This window comes from Bos taurus, chromosome 4 (assembly GCF_002263795.3).
Source record: "Bos taurus isolate L1 Dominette 01449 registration number 42190680 breed Hereford chromosome 4, ARS-UCD2.0, whole genome shotgun sequence".
Lineage (NCBI taxonomy): Eukaryota > Metazoa > Chordata > Mammalia > Artiodactyla > Bovidae > Bos > Bos taurus.
The window spans coordinates 112,473,051-112,494,209 of NC_037331.1; the positions used below are offsets into that span (position 1 = coordinate 112,473,051).

The 21,159-nt window shown below is 46.3% G+C and overlaps 1 protein-coding gene across 7 annotated transcripts in view; it reads right to left on the bottom strand.

Moving 5' to 3' along the window:
* Positions 1-12,856: 12,856 nt before the first annotated feature.
* ZNF746 (zinc finger protein 746) overlaps positions 12,857-21,159 on the bottom strand; it is a 78,592-nt gene continuing 70,289 nt past the window's right edge. For 3 of the 7 annotated variants that reach the window (XM_059885607.1, XM_024990702.2, XM_024990700.2), the window contains 3 exons: positions 18,066-18,257; positions 17,156-17,281; positions 12,857-15,744 (listed from right to left, as the gene is read on the bottom strand). In XM_059885607.1, the coding sequence (XP_059741590.1) occupies positions 14,690-15,744; positions 17,156-17,281; positions 18,066-18,257 (1,373 nt within the window). In that variant the 3' untranslated portion in view covers positions 12,857-14,689. 7 annotated transcript variants of the gene reach the window in all.

The window sequence follows — 21,159 nt, forward strand, 5'->3', positions numbered from 1 at the left end:
TTTCCAGGCAAAAATACTGGAATGGGTTGCCATTTCCTTCTCCAGGGGATCTTCCCGACCCAGGGATCAAACCCCAGTCTCCTGCATTGCAGGCAGACACTTTACCCTCTGAGCCACCAGGGAAGCTAGGGAAGGCCCTGACAATTTGTCTTTCAAATGAAGAGCTTATTTTCTTTGTAGTGAATATAGATATATTTGGATTTTTTGTCTGTCATCTTATTTTGTGATCTTTATTTTACTGTAACTTTGCTTCTTTCCCCCTTTCTCTACCTTCTGTTAAATTAATCAGATTTTCTTTAGTCACCTCTTCTCTCTCTGCTATGAGCCATTCTACCTCTTTCCTTTAGCAGCTATTATGAACATAATAAATATGTATGTTTGACTTAGTCTAAATGTAGTCTCTCTCTCTGCCCTTCTAGTGAGATCACCAGGGCTTTCATTGAAGTTATGCTCCATCCTTCTTAAATGTTGTCTGCTGTTATAGTTCCATTTGTTTTGTATCTCCTAGACTTGTCTTTATTATTGTCTTATAAAGTCAATGCATATTGAGATCTACCCATGATTACTAAATTTATTTTGCTCATCAGCTTTCTTGTGTCCTTCTTACTGCATTCAAGTTTCCTCTTCTCAAAGTATAGTCCTCAGTAGTTTTTCAGTGAGGTTTTATAAATGGTATATTTGCAATTTTTATCTTCTGAAAATGTCTTTATTTGGCTTTGCTTGTGTGTGATAAATTGATCACGGTGTGAAATCTAGGTTGACAGTTATTTCCCCTCACCACTCTTGTGGGTGTTTGTCCATTGTCTTCTGACCTCCACTTTTATCACAGAGGAGCCTATTGTCAATCTAATAGTTCTCTCTTTGATGTCAATCTGCCTTTTTCTCTGGCTGCTTTTAGGATTTCTGCTTTGCTTTTGGTGCTCTAATTTCACCACAAAGTTTATACATGTGGATTTACATTTGTGTCTCTTAGATTTGAGGATTTATGTCTTTCATTAATTCTTGAAGAAAGTTAGTTATTCTTTCAAAAATATTTATTTTCTTCTAATTTCCTAATTATCTCTTTCTGGATGAGAAAATCTGATCTGATAGATGTACGGTAGGTGTTCCTAGTCTGTGTTCTCAACATACGCTGTGTTTCCGTCCATCATTATATCTGTCTTTCATTCTGGGTACTTTCTTCGTCTATCTTTCATTTCAGTAATTCTTCCCATCTGTTTCTAGATGTGCTGCTTAACCTTAACAAGTCCATTGATTTTTCAGTTTTCAGTGGCTCTATTTTTTTCTCTGCATATCTGAGGTTATTGATATTTCTCCCGGCAATCTTGATTCCAGCTTGTGCTTCTTCCAGCCCAGCGTTTCTCATGATTACTCTGCATATAAGTTAAATAAACAGGGTGACAACATACAGCCTTGACGTACTCCTTTTCCTATTTGGAACCAGTCTGTTATTCCATGTCCAGTCCTAACTGTTGCTTCCTGACCTGCATTCAGGTTTCTCAAGAGGCAGGTCAGGTGGTCTGGTATTCCCATCTCTTTCAGAATTTTCCACAGTTGATTGTGATCCACACCGTCAAAGGCTTTGGCATAGTCAATAAAGCAGAAATAGATGTTTTTCTGGAACTCTCTTGCTTTTTTGATGATCCAGCAGATGTTGGCAATTTGATCTCTGGTTCCTCTGCCTTTTCTAAAACCAGCTTGAACATCAGGAAGTTCACGGTTCACATATTGCTGAAGCCTGGCTTGGAGAATTTTGAGCATGACTTTACTAGCGTGTGAGATGAGTGCAATTGTGTGGTAGTTTGAGCATTCTTTGGCATTGCCTTTCTTTGGGATTGGAATGAAAACTGACCTTTTCCAGTCCTGTGGCCACTGCTGAGTTTTCCAAATTTGCTGGCATATTGAGTGCAGCACTCGCACAGCATCATCTTTCAGGATTTGAAAGAGCTCAACTGGAATTCCATCACCTCCACTAGCTTTGTTCGTAGAGATGCTTTCTAAGGCCCACTTGACTTCACATTCCAGGATGTCTGGCTCTAGGTCAGTGATCACACCATTGTGATTATCTGGGTTGTGAAGATCTTTTTTGTACAGTTCTTCTATGTATTCTTACCATCTCTTCTTAATATCTTCTGCTTCTATTAGGTCCGTACCATTTCTGTCCTTTATTGAGCCCATCTTTGCATGAAATGTTCCTTTGGTATCTCTGATTTTCTTGAAGAGAAAGACCCTTATGGCAGAAAGTGAAGAGGAACTCAAAAGCCTCTTGATGAAAGTGAAAGTGGAGAGTGAAAAAGTTGGCTTAAAGCTCAACATTCAGAAAACGAAGATCATGGCATCCGGTCCCATCACTTCATGGGAAATAGATGGGGAAACAGTGGAAACAGTGTCAGACTTCATTTTTCTGGGCTTCAAAATTACTGCAGATGGTGACTGCAGCCATGAAATTAAAAGATGCTTACTCCTTGGAAGGAAAGTTATGACCAACCTAGATAGCATATTCAAAAGCAGAGACATTACTTTGCCAACAAAGGTCCATCTAGTCAAGGCTATGGTTTTTCCTGTGGTCATGTAAGGATGTGAGAGTTGGACTGTGAAGAAGGCTGAGCGCCAAAGAATTGATGCTTTTGAACTGTGGTGTTGGACAAGACTCTTTGAGAGTCCCTTGGACTGCAAGGAGATCCAACCAGTCCATTCTGAAGGAGATCAGCCCTGGGATTTTTTTGGAAGGAATGATGCTAAAGCTGAAACTCCAGTACTTTGGCCACCTGATGCGAAGAGTTGACTCATTGGAAAAGACTCTGATGCTGGGAGGGATTGGAGGCAGGAGGAGAAGGGGACGACAGAGGATGAGATGGCTGGATGGCATCACTGACTCGATGGACGTGAGTCTGAGTGAACTCCGAGAGTTGGTGATGGACAGGGAGGCCTGGCGTGCTGCGATTCATGGGGTCACAAAGAGTCGGACACGACTGAGCGACTGATCTGATCTGATTTTCTTCTCTTGTTTTCTTTTTAAAATGTTTCTATTTAATAGTATCTTGTTTTTTCTTAAGGTTTGTTGATTTGTATTAACTTTACTTTTTCTATGCTGCTTCCTTTTTGCCCGTGTTTTGCTTTTTCTTTAATAACAATGTAAGAAGTTTATTTACTTTTAGTTGCACAACTCTCAGGATCTTATATTCCCAATTAGGGATTGAACCTGCATCCTCTGCAGTGAAAGTACAGAGTCCTAACCACTGGGTGGCCAGGGGATTCCCTGTTCTTAGTTTTTATAAAGTATAAAAATATTAACATTCTAGTCTATTTTGAATTATTTTACCTAAATTCAAGTTCTTGGATAGTTACTCTTGCTCTTTTGTTTCCTTGTGGATTTTGCAATTTCTGATTGTGAGCTTATATTGAGCCAGGTTTGTGGTCTGGACTGTGGGATAGTTCCTCCTGTTTTTGTTTCTTTCAGCCAGAAACCTCAAGTGCTTTCATTGGCCTAGGTCCAATTTTAATGTCAATGTATCAGCCCTGAGGGTAATATAAACTTGAATCCCGGTCTCCGTAAGGTACTAGCTGTGGTTTTGGATTCTCAAGGAAGATATCACCCCATCCATTACCATCACTCAGAGCTTCAGTTCAGTTCAGTTCAGTTGCTCAGTCATGTCTGACTCTTTGTGACCCCATGGCCTGCAGCACACCAGGTCTCCCTGTCCATCACCAACTCCCTGAGTTTATTCAAACTCATGTCCATTGAGTTCATGATGCCATCCAACCATCAGGTAAGCTCAGAGCTTAGCTTGAGATAGAAAGCCTTTTGTCATCTGTGGCAGCCATGGAGTCATGCCACTGAGATCTCTGTTCAAGAGCTTACCATTCAGTTACAAGAAGTGCAGTTAACTGACCAGTTACTAATGTTGTTGTTCAGTCACTCAGTCATGGCTCATGGCCTCCAGCATGCCAGACTTCCCTGCTGCCCTTCACCATCTTCCGGAGTTTGCTCAAACTCATGTCCATTGAATTGATGATGCCATCCAACCATCTTGTCCTCTGTTGTCCCCTTCTCCTGCCTTCAATCTTTCCCAGCATCAAGGTGTTTTCTAATGAGTTGGCTGTTGGCAACAAGTGGTCAAAGTATTAGAGCTTCAGCTTCAGCATCAGTCCTTCCAATGAATATTCAGGACTGATTTCCTTTAGGATTGACTGGTTTGATCTCTTTGCCATCCAGGGGGCTCTCAAGAATCTTCTCCAACATCACAGTTCGAAACCATCATTTCTGCCCAACACAGGACTCATCTAATGGGCAATATTTGCTCTAGAATCCTTTGTTCAGTTGGCTGAAACTTTGTCAAGGCTGCATCATGGTCTATTTCTGCTTCCCAAACCTGCTTCTTCTCCTCCTTCCTTTCACAGATGCTGGACCAGTGTCCTGGTCTGAGATGTTGCCTGCAAAACCCCGTTTCCTCCTCCTTTTACCTTTATAGGCATCATTCTCCAATAATCCTCTTGTACTTCAAACTATGTCTCAGCACCCACTTCCCGAGGCCCAAAATAACATGTTGTCTTTTTGGGTTAGGATGCATTTTTTTCTGATCCATACATTTTCCGAAGATGAGGCCTTGAGGGGACTTTATCTGGAGGTGTTAGCTCCAACTTCTCACCCTGAGGGGCCCAAGGCCTATTTACTCTTCTCTCCACCCCACTCCAGGTACCTACGGCTGCTACTCTCAGGCTTCCAACATGGCTGCTCTCTTTTATCTTCATTTCCGGCACAATATGATTTCCCTTTATTCCTTTTTATATTAGCTCTCTGTTTGAAATTACATTTATTATATCACATCTGGAATTTCTAGGTATTTGTATCAGGAGTGTGCTCAGTATTTTATATTTATTACTTTTTGACTAAGAACTTTCTTAAGATGGAAATTATTAAAGTATATATACTTAATGTCTAAATTGTGCTTTTAAGATTTTTAAATAATCATGTATAAATTGTACAATACTCAGGGTGAAAAGAAATTTGATATGCAAATCAGGAACTTTGTTTTACAACTGTCAGGGAATAGTCTTCCTTATGACTTGTAAGTCTATTGCTTTTTTTTTTTTTTAATTGAAGTATAGTTGATTTACTGTATTGTGTTAGTTTCAGGTGACAGCAAAGTGATTCAAATTTTTTTCCATTATAGGTTATTATTAGATATTAAATATACTTCCCTTTGATCTATAGTAAATCCTTTTTGCTCATCTGTATTATGTATAGTAATATCTCTGCTTTTCAATATGCTATCTAGGTTGGTCATAACTTTCCTTCCAAGGAGTAAGCGTCTTTTAATTTCATGGCTGCAATCACCATCTGCAGTGATTTTCAAGCCCCCCAAAATAAAGTCTGACACTGTTTCCACTGTTTTCCCATCTATTTCCCATGAAGTGATGGGACCAGATACCATGATCTTAGTTTTCTGAATGTTGTGCTTTAAGCCAACTTTTCCACTCTCCTCTTTCACTTTCATCAAGAGGCTTTTTAGTTCCTCTTCACTTTCTGCCATAAGGGTGGTGTCATCTGCATATCTGAGGTTATTGGTATTTCCCCCGGCAATCTTGATTCCAGCTTGTGCTCCTTCCAGCCCAGCGTTTCTCATGATTACTCTGCATAGAAGTTAACTAAGCAGGGTGACAGTATACAGCCTTGACTACTCCTTTTCCTATTTGGAACCAGTCTGTTGTTGTGTGTCCTGTTCTAACTGTTGCTTCCTGACCTGCATACAAATTTCTCAAGAGGCAGGTCAGGTGATCTGGTATTCCCATCTCTTTCAGAATTTTCCACAGTTTATCGTGATCCACCCAGTCAAAGACTTTGGCATAGTCAATAAAGCAGAAATAGATGTTTTTCTGGAACTCTCTTGCTTTTTTGATGACCCAGCAGATGTTGGCAATTTGATCTCTGGTTCCTCTGCCTTTTCTAAAATTAGCTTGAACATCTGGAAGTTCATGGTTCACGTATTGCTGAAGCCTGGTTTGGAGAATTTTGAGCATTACTTTATTAGCATGTGAGATGAGTGCAGTTGTGCGGTAGTTTTAGCATTCTTTGGCATTGCCTTTCTTTGGGATTGGAATGAAAACTGACCTTTGCAACAAAGGTTCATCTAGTCAAGGCTATGGTTTTTCCAGTGGTCATGTATGGATGTGAGAGTTGGACTGTGAAGAAAGCTGAGCGCCAAAGAATTGATGCTTTTGAACTGTGGTGCTGGAGAAGACTCTTGCGCGTCCCTTGGACTGCAAGGAGATCCAACCAGTCCATCCTAAAGGAGACCAGTCCTGGGTGTTCATTGGAAGGACTGATGCTAAGGCTGAAACTCCAATACTTTGGCTACCTCATGTGAAGAGTTGACTCATTGGAAAAGACCCTGATTCTGGGAGGGATTGGGGGCAGGAGGAGAAGGGGATGACAGAGGATGAGATGGGCTGGATGGCATCAGCGACTCGATGCATAAGTTTGGGTGAACTCTGGGAGTTGGTGATGGACAGGGAGGCTTGGCGTGCTGCGATTCATGAGGTTGCAAAAAGTGGGACATGACTGAGTGACTGAACTGAAGTGAACTGAATGGATGTATAGTATTGTGTATCTGTTAATCCCATACTCATACTTTCTTTCTCTTCACCTTTTCCCCTTTGGTAACTGTTAATTTGTTTTGTATGTCTGTGACTCTACTTCTGTTTTGTAAATAAGTTAATTGGTATCAGTTTTTTAGATTCTACATATAAGCGATATCATATGGTATATGTCTTTCTCTGATTAGTATGATGATCTCTAGGTCCATCCATGTTGCTGCACATGGCAATATTTCGTTATTTTTTTATTGTTGTTGTTGTGCAGTCGCTAAGTCATGTCTCTTTGTGATCCCATGGACTGCAGCATGCCAGGCTTCCCTGTCTTTCACTATCTCCCAGAGTTTGCTCAAACTCATGTCCACTGAGTCAGTGATGCCATCCAACTGTCTCATCCTTTGTTGCCCTCTTCTTCTTTTGCTGAGTAATATTCCATTGTGTGTGTATAACACATCTTTTTAAACCAGTCATCTGTTTATGGGCATCTGGGTTGTTTCCATGTCTTGGCTATTATAAATAGTGCTGCTATGAATGCTGCAGTACATGTATCTTTTCAAATTAGACTTTTTGTATTTTCTGGATATATGCTTAGGAATGGGATTGCCGAATCATATGGTAAGCCTATTTTTAGTTTTTTTAAGGAACTTCCATACTGTTTTCCATGGTGACTGACCAGTTTATATTCCCACCAACAGCATAGGAGGGTTCTTTTTTCTCCAGACTGTTTCCAAAATTTATTATTTGTAGACTTTTTGATGAGGGCCGTTTTGACCAGTATGAGGTAGTACCTCATTACTGTTCTGATTTGCATTCTCTAATGATTAGTGATGTTGAGCATCTTTTCATGTGATTGTTGGCCATCTGTATATCTTCTTTGGAGAAATGTCTACTTAGCTCTTCCCATTTTTTCATTGTTTTTTTTTTTTTTCCTTTATTGAACTGTATGAACTGCTTGCATAGTTTGGAAATTACCCCCTTGTTGGTCGCATCATTTTATTGCTTCATTTTTACACATTTACCTTTATACTGTTTCCAGGAACACATGATATGGAGAGAGTCCAATGAAATGACAGATGGTGTCTGAGCAAGTGTCTATGGAAAACAGGGGAGGCATTAATCCCACCTGCAGAGACTGGGGAAGGCTGGGTGACACGATGATCTGAGGGGTAAGAAGGGATACACTAGGTGGATGAGGGTGGTGGGGCAAAGGGAGGGAGGACATGGTCTGTAGGGGGAACAGCACTTGCAGAGCTTAGGAACAGCATGATGCTCTCAGAAGGGCAGGTGGGTTTGGTTCACCTACAAGGTCAGATGCAAGGGGAGCTGCAGGAGATGCGGCAGGGAAGGAGCCACCTGAGTTGCTGCACTGAAGTTTAGATTCTCAATGCAGGTGACGGAGTCCCTGGAGGACTTTAATTGGGAATGAGAGGGATCACATCTCCCGGTTAGAAAGGTCACCCTGCGTCTATGTGAGGGAAGCAGCAGTGCAAGCTGGGCTCAGAATCACAGACTTGCCCAGAAGGACTTCTGGCAAGCCTTTGCTGATGTGGAAAAAGACTGATAAACAGAGAAAAAGAGACAAGGTGTCAGGAACTTTAGAGGAGGGGACATCTTCCCCAGCAGGAAGACATAAAAGAGTAATGGTTACATGCAGCCAGCACAGTCTCCGAGGATCTTGGTGCTGTTGCGGTGGTTAAGGTGCAGCTGACCCACCTTGTCCTCAGTCTGCTGTAAACACGACAAGGATGTAGCACCACTACTTAACAACGGAGAGTTGGACGGGATGCAGACCATTTTTGGAAGCATAGGAATGAGAACAAAGTCGTAGAAAGATGAAGGTAAAGAGAGATGTCAACAGGGGGCAGGCAGCAGATGGGTACCTTTTGATGGGGAACAGAGGGTGGCCAGGATGAAGGAATGACTGGGGATGATGAATCTCAAACGTTCTCACTTTGGCACGTTATTTCAGTGCCAGAACACACCCGAGCATCCCAGGAGGATTTGGCCTGGCCTAGGAGAGGTGCATGAAATGTTCCCTTGGTATCTCTAATTTTCTTGAAGAGATCTCTAGTCTTTCCCATTTTGTTGTTTTCCTCTATTTCTTTGCATTGATCGCTGAAGAAGGCTTACTTATCTATTCTTGCTATTCTTTGGAACTCTGCATTCAGATGTTTATATCTTTCCTTTTCTCCTTTGCTTTTCGCTTCTCTTCTTTTGATAGCTATTTGTAAGGCCTCCACAGACAGCCATTTTGCTTTTTTGCATTTCTTTTCCATGGGGATGGTCTTGATCCCTGTCTCCTGTACAATGTCATGAACCTCATTCCATAGCTCATCAGGCACTCTATCTATCAGATCCAGGCCCTTAAATCTATTTCTCACTTCCACTGTATAATCATAAGGGGTTTGATTTAGGTCATACCTGAATGGTCTAGTGGTTTTCCCTACTTTCTTCAATTTCAGTCTGAATTTGGCAATAAGGAGTTCATGGTCTGAGCCACAGTCAGCTCCTGGTCTTGTTTTTGCTGACTGTATAGAGCTTCTGCATCTTTGGCTGCAAAGAATATAATCAATCTGATTTTGGTGTTGACCATCTGGTGATGTCCATGTATAGAGTCTTCTCTTGTGTGGTTGCAAGAGGGTGTTTGTTATGACCAGTGCATTTTCTTGGCAAAACTCTATTAGTCTTTGCCCTGCTTCATTCTGTATTCCAAGGCCAAATTTGCCTGTTAGTCCAGGTGTTTCTTGACTTCCTACTTTTGCATTCCAGTCCCCTATAATGAAAAGGACATCTTTTTTGGGTGTTAGTTCTAAAAGGTCTTGTAGGTCAGGATGTGGTCTTGTAGGACAGAATGTGGTCCACTGGAGAAGGGATTGGCAAAACACTTCAGTATTCTTGCCTTGAGAACCCCATGAACAGTATGAAAAGGCAAAATGATAAGATACTGAAAGAGAAACTTACCAGGTCAGTAGGTGCCCAATATGCTACTGGAGATCAGTGGAGAAATAACTCCAGAAAGAATGAAGGGATGGAGCCAAAGCAAAAAGAATACCCAGTTGTGGATGTGACTGGTGATAGAAGCAAGGTCCGATGCTATAAAGACCAATATTGCATAGGAACCTGGAATGTCAGGTCCATGAATCAAGGCAAATTGGAAGTGGTCAAACAAGAGATGGCAAGAGTAAATGTCGACATTCTAGAAATCAGTGAACTGAAATGGACTGGAATGGGTGAATTTAACTCAGATGACCATTATATATACTAGTGGGCAGGAATCCCTCAGAAGAAATGGAGTAGCCATCACGGTCAACAAAAGAGTCCGAAATGCAGTACTTGGATGCAATCTCAAAAACGACAGAATGATCTCTGTTTGTCTCCAAGGCAAACCATTCAATAGAAAGCATCACTGTGAACAAAGCTAGTGGAGGTGATGGAATTCCAGTTGAGCTATTCCAAATCCTGAAAGATGATGCTGTGCAAGTGCTGCACTCAATATGCCAGCAAATTTGGAAAACTCAGCAGTGGCCACAGGACTGGAAAAGGTCAGTTTTCATTCCAATCCCAAAGAAAGGCAATGCCAAAGAATGCTCAAACTACCGCACAATTGCACTCATCTCACACACTAATAAAGTCATGCTCAAAATTCTCCAAGCCAGGCTTCAGCAATATGTGAACCGTGAACTTCCTGATGTTCAAGCTGGTTTTAGAAAAGGCAGAGGAACCAGAGGTCAAATTGCCAACATCCGCTGGATCATAGAAAAAGCAAGAGAGTTCCAGAAAAACACCTATTTCTGCTTTATTGACTATGCCAAAGCCTTTGACTGTGTGGATCACAATCAACTGTGGAAAATTCTGAAAGAGATGGGAATACCAGACCACCTGACCTGCTTCTTGAGAAACCTGTATGCAGGTCAGGAAGCAACAGTTAGAACAGGACACACAACAACAGACTGGTTCCAAATAGGAAAAGGAGTACGTCAAGGCTGTATATTGTCACCCTGCTTAGTTAACTTCTGTGCAGAGTAATCATGAGAAACGCTGGGCTGGAAGAAGCACAAGCTGGAATCAAGATTGCTGGGAGAAATATCAATAACCTCAGATACGCAGATGACACCACCCTTATGGCAGAAAGTGAAGAGGAACTAAAAAGCCTCTTGATGAAAGTGAAAGAGGGGAGTGGAAAAGTTGGCTTAAAGCTCAACATTCAGAAAACGAAGATCATGGCATCTGGCCCCATCACTTCATGGCAAATAGATGGGGAAACAGTGGAAACAGTATCAGACTTTATTTTGGGGGGCTCCAAAATCACTGCAGATGGTGATTGCAGCCATGAAATTAAAAGACGCTTACTCCTTGGAAGGAAAATTATGACCAACCTAGATAGCATATTAAAAAGCAGAGATATTACTCTGCCAACAAAGGTCCGTCTAGTCAAGGTTATGGTTTTTCCAGTGGTCATGTATGGATGTGAGAGTTGGACTGTGAAGAAAGCTGAGCGCCAAAGAATTGATGCTTTTGAACTGTGGTGCTGGAGAAGACTCTTGAGAGTCCCTTGGACTGCAAGGAGATCCAACCAGTCCATCCTAAAGGAGACCAGTCCTGGGTGTTCATTGGAAGGACTGATGCTGAGGATGAAACTCCAATACTTTGGCCACCTCATGAGAAGAGTTGACTCATTGGAAAAGACCCTGATTCTGGGAGGGATTGGGGGCAGGAGGAGAAGAGGACAACAGAGGATGGATGGCTGGATGGCATCAGTGACTCGATGCACATGAGTTTGGGTGAACTCTGGGAGTTGGTGATGGACAGGGAGGCCTGGCGTGCTGTGATTCATGGGGTCGCAAAGAGTCGGATACGGCTGAGCGACTGAACTGAAATGAGGTGCTGGGGGTTATCCTGAGATCTGGGTAGCTGTCCACACCCTAATTCCCAGAACCTGTGGCTGTGTGGCCTTATAGTATGGCAAAAGGGACTTTGCAGATATAATTAAATTAGGATCTTTGGATGGAGAGCTCATTTCTGATTATCGAGGCAGGCCCAAGGAAATTGCAAGAGGCTTTATGAGAGGGAGGCAAGAGAATCCAAGTCAAAAAGAAATGTGATGACAGAAGCAGAAGTTGGAGTGATTCCCTTTGAAGATGAAGGGGCCATGAGCTAAGGAATGCAGGTAGCCTCTAGCAGCTGGAAACGGTGAGGAAATGGATTCTCCTCTAGTCTCCAGAAGGAATGCAGCCCTTGATTTTAGCTACAGGAGACTCTTTTGGAATTCTGACCTCCAGAAATGGTTTAAGCCATTTAAGCTAGCTCAAGCCACAAAGTCTGCGGTAATTTGTTAAAGCAGCGATAGGAAACTAATACAAAGGACCACTGTGCTCGGGCCTCAGTGGGATTCCTAGAGTAGTGGCAGAGGAAGGTTTCCCAGGAATCCTTTGGGAGTTATGCTGGAGGCCCCCATTCCACAGTGTGTCTGGTCTCCCTGATTGAGTGCTCCCTCTGGATGTCTGAGACTGAACTAACTCCTAAACCCTTTCCTCCCATGCTGTCTGTTTGGAGACTGCACCCAAGCCAGAATGTAGGAGTCGTCCATTCATGAGCCATTGGGTTGTAGCGTAACAGGCATGCAGCGTGTAGGTCAGGGGATATGAGGACACCGTGAAGATGGGTGAGGGCGTGGTGGTGGAAGAGAGGTACTGCGAGCTGGGCAGACACCAGAAGTGTCCCGGTTGACTTCCAAGCACTTGGGACATGGCCAGTGGGGGCCAGGGTGGGCCAGAAGCACAGGAGACAGGTCAGAGCTGCTAAGAAGGAAAGAGACGCCATGGCCTGTTCCCGCCATCTCACCATGGGTCTAGATGACTTCCACTCCCCTTCCTTCTCTGCCTGCCATGCCCTCGGTGACAAATGGGTGGATTTTTTAAATCTTTTTGTTTTCTTAAACAAAAAACAATGATCAAAACAAGAGAGTGTAACCAAAACATGAGATAGGATTGCTAACAACTGTCAACTCTGGTTGGTGGGAATATGGGTGTCAGCCAGCCTGGCTCAAGTCCCTCAGGTAGACTTCACTCCAAGATCAGGGTTACGGCCACTACAGGCACCCAGGATCCTCGCCTCTGCCCAGCCAAGAAAAGACGCAAAGAGAAAACATCTGGCTTGGCTTTTTTTTTTTTTTTTGATATCCTGCAATTTTTTTTTCTTCCTGTCTTCATGTACATGGTATCATATTATATTAAACTCAATGACAAAAACCATTACTATATCCTGAAGCAAAGGGACTGGATGTGGCTTTATTTTCTCTCAGATATCAGTTTTATCACCACAAAGTCAAACTTCTCTGGATTCTCCCATCCCAGCTCTCAGAAACAGTCGCCTCCCTGGGCCCAGCGACCCTGAGCAGAAGGAGGGTACAGAAGTTGACCACGGGTGATGCGTGCAGAGAGGCACCAGCGCCAAAGACCAGGTTTAAGAATGGAACCCACCAAACCACCTTGGTGCTGGTTAGGTTTTATTTTTAACAGGATGTCTCCTCTTCATTTGTTTTTTCCAAAATATCAGTTATATCAATATTAGAAGTGTAAACAGGTACAAAATATACAGTACATAGAAACAATTTTCTTAACTAGTCTATTGCCTAATAAAAGTACACACAAGGGAGCTGAATGAACAGGAGCCGTGGTCTCCCTGTCCTCGGGGAAACGAGATCCTGGCGGGGTCAAAGAACCAGCGTCTGCCTCAACAAAACAGGAATGGATACTCGTGTGGCAGGGACAGCGTTGGGGTGGGATCAAGAAACCTGAGCCCATTTCTGATTCCACCTTCTTTTAAGATGCCAGCCAGGGGGCAAGCAAGCCCTGCCCTGGCCCCTGGGGTGGGAGGGAAAGGAAGCGCAACCACCAGTCACAGAGGCCGCGGCTCAGCTGAAGCGTGAGGCCTGACACTTCCGGCTCGGGCAGTTAGGGGTCAAATCTTTTAAGAGGGCAGCGTGAAAAGCTGTCCACCCCAGACTGCCGGCCCAGGAGGATGAGCCTCGTGCCGACCCGTCTGACCCAAGGCTCTTGCCAGCTGTCTGCACTCACTGTGCACACGGAGAGGGGGGCGTGCGAGGCTGAGCTGAGTCCCTCCTCCGAGTTAACTTTCTGCCTCTTCTCTTATGGGAAAGGATGCTCCTCTGGGCGCTTCACTAGGTCACAGGAACAATCAAATGAGATTCGGAGCGGAAGCGTTTGGACAGAGAGAAGACACCGCACGAGGAGAAAAGCGGGCATCGGGCTGGAGCAGAGGGCAGCATCCCCCGTGGCGGGGTGGTGGGCAGGCCTGGCTCTGTGGCCGGCTGTGCTCCCGCCGCCCCCAACCCCGCGCCTCACCTCTGCAGCCCTACCGGTGTCTTCAGACAGCCCTCCATCACGAGGCCCCGAGTCACATGCGTCCCAGGGCCATGAGGCGGCAGGTGCCTGCCGCAGGGCCGGCACTTGTGCAGGGGGGGTCTTTACAGGTGCTGGGAGACGCCGGCCCGCTCTGGCTCAGTCCTCCTCGCGCCCGAGCTGCTGCTGGACGTCCATGGCGCCCTGCTGGCCCCGGGCAGAGCCGGATCTCCACTCCCCTGGGGCTGTGTGCGCGCTGAAACCGGCCCGTCCCCCGGGGGTCACTGGGGCCAGGGAGGTCGGAGTGCCTCCTCGCCCGCATCCCCGGCCGGCCAAGCTCCCGGCAGCTCTGTCAAGACTCCATAAGGACACAGCCCACAACACACACGCAATCCAAAAACCAAAGGTACACTGTTAAAGTTTAAACTGGTACTACTACTATTTTCCAGCTTTGTCTTCCAAGAATTAAAAAAAAGTTTCGTAATTAAATTACTTAAGATTCTATGCTGCTCAGTTTCATAATCAGAGAATTCTACTTTGTTTAGAGGTGGAAGCTGGGCCGTCTGGGAGTTTCTCCTGCTCCGGTGAGCAGTTCAGCAAATGGGAATCTGGTTTCCCCTCCAGGCTCCATCCGTCCGGCTTCGAGGCTTTGCGCACACCGCCCGGCCGTCTGGAGAGGCGATTCTTAACACCCGGGCCTGCGGGGGCCCGAGGGCTGGGCGGCCGCGCAGGGCTCAGAGGTCTCCACCGTCGGTGGGTCCCAGGACACTCAGGCCACAAGTCCAGTCGGTCACGAGGTCCGTGGGGGCCAAGGGTCCTTTGGCGGCGGGGCTCTTGAAGGGGTCGGGGGGCACGGCGGGCAGCGGCGGCAGGGGCTGTCCCCGGGCCGGCTTGGCGCCCGCCGCGTGGTTACGCTGGTGCTTGCGGAGGTGGTCCTTGCGGATGAAGCTCTTGCCGCACACGGTGCAGGTGAAGGGCCGCACGCCCGTGTGCGTGCGGTAGTGGTCGATGAGCTTGGAGCGCTCAGTGAAGCGCTTCTCGCACTCCGTGCAGGGGAAGGGCCGCTCGCCTGTGTGCAGCATGCGGTGCCGGATGAGGTGGGCCGGCCGCGTGAAGCAGCGGCCGCACTCGCCACACCGCAGGCCGCTGCCGTCCCGTGCGCTGCCCGCCGCCCCGGGCACCCCATCGGGCTGGCCCCCACAGCTGCGCTGGTGTGCGCTCAGGCTGACCTGCAGCTGGAAGCTCTTCCCGCACGTGGCACATGTGAACGGCCGCCCCCCCGGGGGGGCTGCCGGGTGCTTCTTCAGACCCGGCTTGTGGCCGAAGCCTTTGGTCCGGCCGGGGTATTTACAGGGGTCGTTGAAGGGTCTCGGGGCCTGGCCGGGGTCCAGCACAGCCTCTCCGTTGTCGGAGGAGGAGAAGGGCAGCCCCTCGGGCCCAGTCCTCGGGTTGAGGCCCGCAGGAGGCTTACACCTGAAATTCCAGCCCCACCGGACCCCCCCGAAGAGCCAGTCCCCTGGAGAGGTCTCGTCCTGGGGCACTGTGGGGGTGGGATCCCCCAGGTCACGCTCGGGCCGGGCGGGCTCTCTCAGCCCCAGCACGGGGTCCTGGCTGGGGAACGAGCTGCCCTGGCTCTCCCAGGCTCCTTCCTGGACAGGACTGGGGAAGAACCTTGTGGCCTGGCCTGGTCCAAACAGTGTCCCGTGGGCTTCTAGGTCAGTAGGGTGCACTGGTGTGGCCACCACTTCTTCTTCTTGGACTTCTGTTTTTATCACAATTTTTACATCTGCTGAGAAAGACAGAAAAGACCAGGTATCATTCTGTCCCCCTTCCTGCTTACAAAGGGAAGATCTGATACTTTATTCTGGATATTCAGCCCCACCAAGGCCACTCTGAGCCCTAGTCTCCAAGGCTCAGGATCTAGTTCAGCAGAGGTGCCCAAGGTGGTCAGGCAACTGCCTCAAACTGTGGGTGAGGACATCGTGTTCCAGAACTTTCTCTACAGGTAAAGCAACCATCATATCTGCTCACCTTGTTCTAGAGCCTTCACCACAGGTAAGGAACCATTGCATCTCCCCATCACTTCCCATTTTCACTTTGGCTGGTAAGGCTAATCATGAAGCTATTCCAAGGAAGGAACTCAGACCACTGGTGGCAATGCACAGAGCTGGGCTCAGGCACATCTGAGACTGGACCCTGGCTCCCCACAGATCAGCTGCAACTTCAGGCAAGTTCCTCTGTGAATACCCTTTTCCACAGGGTTGCATGAAGATTAAACCAGGCAGCACACGTGAAAGCACTGAGCATGCTGTTTTTGCATGCAGCAAGCATTCAGTAAATGCAGCCAGCTAGCTGCATTTAATGATATATATTTAATGATATATTTAATGATAAAAATACTCATGAAATAGTAATGTTTGATTTTACTTAAATGTACTTGAATTTCACACTTTCAAGTTTTATATCAGAGATCTAGGCTTTTAGCACAATTTGGGGGTGTTAAAATATGACAGAAATTATTGAAGTAACAGCGAATTGTTTTTCAAAACAGAAAATTAATACATAAATATGGCAGTTCTTTTGAAAAGACTCATTTGAAAAGACCCTGATGCTGGGAAGGATTGGAGGCAAGAGGAGAAGGGGACGACAGAGGATGAGAGGGTTGGATGGCATCACCGACTGGATGGATATGAGTTTGAGTAAGCTCCGGGAGTTGGTGAGGGACAGGGAAGCCTGGCGTGCTGCAGTCCATGGGGTTGCAAAGAGTTGTAAACGACTGAGCGACTGAACTGAACTGATGGCAGTTCTTTCCAATTTGAGCTGGTGGACCTCTGTCTTTGGTAGTGCTAATACCTAAGAATTGGTTCCGGTTGGGTTTGGCTTTTCCAGGTCAGAGAGGGGCCAGGATTGCTGAGTCTGGGCAAGAGGTATATATTCTCTCACGGGATCAGCCTGTCAGGACTGACTGGTTAATAACACAAGAAAGGAACTGTGGGAAACATGGACATTCTCAAGAAAGGCTGTTCAAGTCTAACAATGTGGAAGGAGAGAAGGCCAGACTGCACAGCGTTCTCGCATCACTGGCCCCTAAATGCCTCCCGGCTGGCGGGTCTGGTGCCTCAGAAGCAGACGCGAGCACTTCCGGTCCCCATGAGCACTTCCTTTCCTCCCTCTTCCAGTCCTCCCGCCATACCCCGTACCTTCTGTGGAGGCGGCTGTGCTGAGTTTCAGCGTCCCGTCGGAGCAGGCGGAGGAGGGGTGGTGGGGAGGGAGGTCGGCCTGCCAGGAGGTGGGCGGGATAGTGGTTGAGAAGTTGGCGTGGACACCTGCAGTGAAGAGAGAGCGGGCGAGCGGGTGGGTCAGGGAAAGTGCGGGGAGGCAGGCGCCCGGGGACCCCACCAGCGGCAGCTTTCCCGCCCAAGCATCATGGCCCCACCTCTCCTGAACCAGTTTTTGCCCTCTTCTCTGAGGCACCAGGAAACGCAGATGTGGCTGACTCTTGTCATACAGCCCCCTCCCCCCCTTTTTTTCTCTTTTTTTGAAGTACAGTTACTTTACCATGTTGTGTTAGTTTCTGCTGTGTTAGCAGTGAGTCAGTTATACGTGTACACATATTCTGTCTTTTTCGGATTTCCTTCCCATTTAGGTCACCACAGATCACTGAGTAGAATTCCCTGTGCTGCACAGTACGTTCTCATTAGTCGTCTATTATACATAGTGTATACATGTCATTCCCAAACTCCCAGTTCATCCCACCTCCCCGTCCTTACCCCCTTGGTAACCCTAAGTTTGTTTTCTACCTCCATACAGCGCCTCTTAGGAGGCAGCTGGTGATTTAAATGCTCAGTGCTAGGGCAAGAAGAACAGGGGTGTGGCTGGTGAGAGTGAAGCAGAGAAATACCAGGACAAGAGCATCTCAGAGACAAGAGGGACTCGAAAGATGTCATTTGGAGCAACCCCTGCCATGAGGTGGGAAACCTAAACTAGTCAGGCTAGATGTTCCAGAGCCCGCAGTCCCGCCACAATGCTTCCAGGAACTCCTCCTCCCAGGCCTTGCCCTCAGTCTCTACATCTGGTTCCTGTTGTCTGCTCGCAGCCTCAGCCACTCACCAGAGGCAGCGTCGGTAGAGACATCTCCTGCTCCAGAGTCGAGCTGGCTGAGGCCCCACGGCTCCTCCCCAATATCTGGCTGTCCGGCTGCCCATGCCTCCACACCCAGAGCCTGCTGCTCCTGGAGCTGGAGCTCACCTTCTTGCTTGATCTGCATTAAGAGGTCAGGGGCAGGAACGGGGGGCCCAGAGCCTGAGAAAATAGAGAATGCGTGAGTGACAGCATCAGTGGCCCTGGGGTAGACACACTTCCAGCCAAGGCAAGGCACACAGGGCCTTGCAAAGGTCAAAGAGCCTGGTGGGAAGGGAAGGCAAGAGCTCAAAGAGGAACTGAGGGGCCTTCCAGGCAAAGCACGAGGTCACATGGTATGGAGCACATGGGTCAGGTAGGAAGACAGAACACACGCTCAGAGCTGGATCTCTGGTCCATGAGCAAGGCTGAATTGCCCTAGGGAGGTCCTGTTCTCATTAAACACATAAAATCTACCCCCTGCCCCCACAGTCTTACCCATACACATGTACTTACGCAAGCACAAGAGAAAGAGTCCAGGTATATAAGAGTCAAAGGAGGAACACAGAGTCAAATGAAGAGTTTGGGTGAGGAGCCAACTAGAGCTGCTGAAACAGGATGCAGGTCTTAGGGGCTGGGCTGTGATGTCCAAGTGAGCAGGCAGCAGGGCTGAGCTGCCTGCATCATCAGGATGCAGGTCTTAGGGGCTGGGCTGTGACGTCCAAGTGAGCAGGCAGCAGGGCTGAGCTGCCTGCAGCATCCAGCCAGGGGGCTCTGTCCCGTCGGGGAGATGGGGACTAAGACCATCCATGAGGAAAGGCAAGCTATGAGGAAGCTGCCTCTTGTCCAGGGCCATGGGTAGGGAAGCCATCCAGAAGAAATTAAAAGAAATTAGAAAGTAACTTCATACGACCCATATGGTGCAGAAGCCTTAAGTTGAGAAATTCACAGAAAAGTTGACTGAAAACCATGGCAACCCAAGAGACACCCAAACCAAGGCAAATGCAAACCTGCCCATTAGGGCATCCCCACAAGGCAAGCCTTACAGGGCCCCTACTAAAAGGCTAAACCTACAAACCAGAAGTGGAGCCAACTGGCATGAGAGCCAGAGCAGAACTCACTCCCACAGACTACAGGAAAAAAAGAATAGCTAGAAGGATACAATAGCATATGTATGTTTAAAACAGTCAAAGAAATGAAGGGAGACTCTCTAAGGCAAGGACAGAAAATTATTTTTAAAAAGGCAGATTTGAAAGAGAACCATGCAGACATTCTAGAAATGACAGAAGCAGTCACGGGTATGAAAAAGTCAATGGCTGGCTTAACAACAGAATGAACATAGCTGCAGAGAAACTTAGTGACTCAGAAGACGGAACTGGGGAAACAGTCCAGAGCACAACACTGAGAGATAAAGAAATGAAAATATAAAAGAGAAGCTGAGACACAAAGGATTCAACGAGAAGTTCCAACATAAGCTGGTAGAAATCTAGGAGGGAATGAGAAATGGATACATGGCAACGGGTAGAAAGAAATAATGGCTGATAATTTTCCAAAACTGAAGGTATGGTGAGCCCATGGTTTGAAGGAACACACCAATTCCTAAGTAGGGAGTAAGAAAGAATACAAACCTAGACAGTACTTGTGTGAAATGGAATAAGAGCAAAGTCAAAGAGAAAATTTTAAAGGACACCAAAGATAAAAGAATGACATTCAGATTGAAAGCAGATTTCTGTCAGCAAGATAATATCTTCTGTAAGAAGATAATATCTTCAAAATGCTAAGGGAAAATCACTTTCAACTCATTTTATGAGGCTGGTATAATTTTCATTGCATGAACTAGAGAAACAATTTATAAAATGATCATTTATGAACAGATACACAAAGATCCTAAATGAAAAACTACAAATTAAGTCCAGTGATATGTTTTTAAAAAAGAAAACAGACAATACATTAAGAACAAACCAGATTTATCCTGAGAACTCAAGAAGAAGCTACTCCTGGAAAATGCAGTAACACAACTCCAAACAGATTAATGGAGAAAACCATACAGTCATTTCAACGGACACAGAGGCAACATTCACTTCTAATGTTTCTGTCTGACTGGTTAGCTGTGCAGAGGAACGCTTCTCAGTGTGGAATATAAAAAATGATGGGTAAAGTGTAAAACCCCCAAAGTTTTTAACCATGGATGACCTCTAAGAAAGCATAGGTCAACCATGGTAAATTGCCAGGCGTTTCCCGCTCTACTGCTGGGCTGTGATGGACTGGGCCCACCTATGAGAAGCCTGGGGCTCAAGCAGGGTGGGAGGTTGGGCTGGAGACCCCTCACCACCACCACACACATAAACCTGGGCCCAAAGGCAGCATTCCCAGTGCACTAAACTTAAAGGTGAAAACCTGTCCCGTGGAAGGAGACTGCCCATTCTGGCCTTTGGTCTTGGCTGAATGGGAAGAACAGCCTCCCCGGGAGTTGACACAGCCCAGGTGGGTGCTCAAGGGTTTCTGGTGCTGGGCCTCACAAAACAGCATGGCCCCAAAACCTCAAGGCCAACACTGTAGTGACCTGATGACAAGCTAAGGCAGAGAGAGATTCTCAGGACAAGATTTTAAATAGCTCTCAGGCATTAAAGAACTCCCAAATATAAACCACCACCTCAACAGGAAAACTAGTCACCTCAGTCCATCAGAAATCATCAGCTGCAGAATACGAACTGCAAAAACTGGATATGGAAAACCTCATACACAGAATCTGAAGTTTAATACACTCACAGAAATAAATAGAGTGAGAGCATAATGAATAAGAGATGGACAAAACAGTGGTAACATAAAATAATTGAGATTTAGAAACCCAACCTGGAGGTTAAACAACAGAATGGAAACGACCGGCTACAGCGAGGTGAACCAACTAGAAGAAAAGATCAGAAGAGATGTTTCAGAGCTCAGTGAAGGGACGGAGAGGAAGATGTGAAGAGAAGGTCAAAGTTATGAACTGATGTGAACCATTCCAGAATAGGAGAGCAGAGGAAATGGGGCCAGGTAGTATTCACAAAGACAGTGCTGCAAAACTCCCAACTCGTTGAAAAAC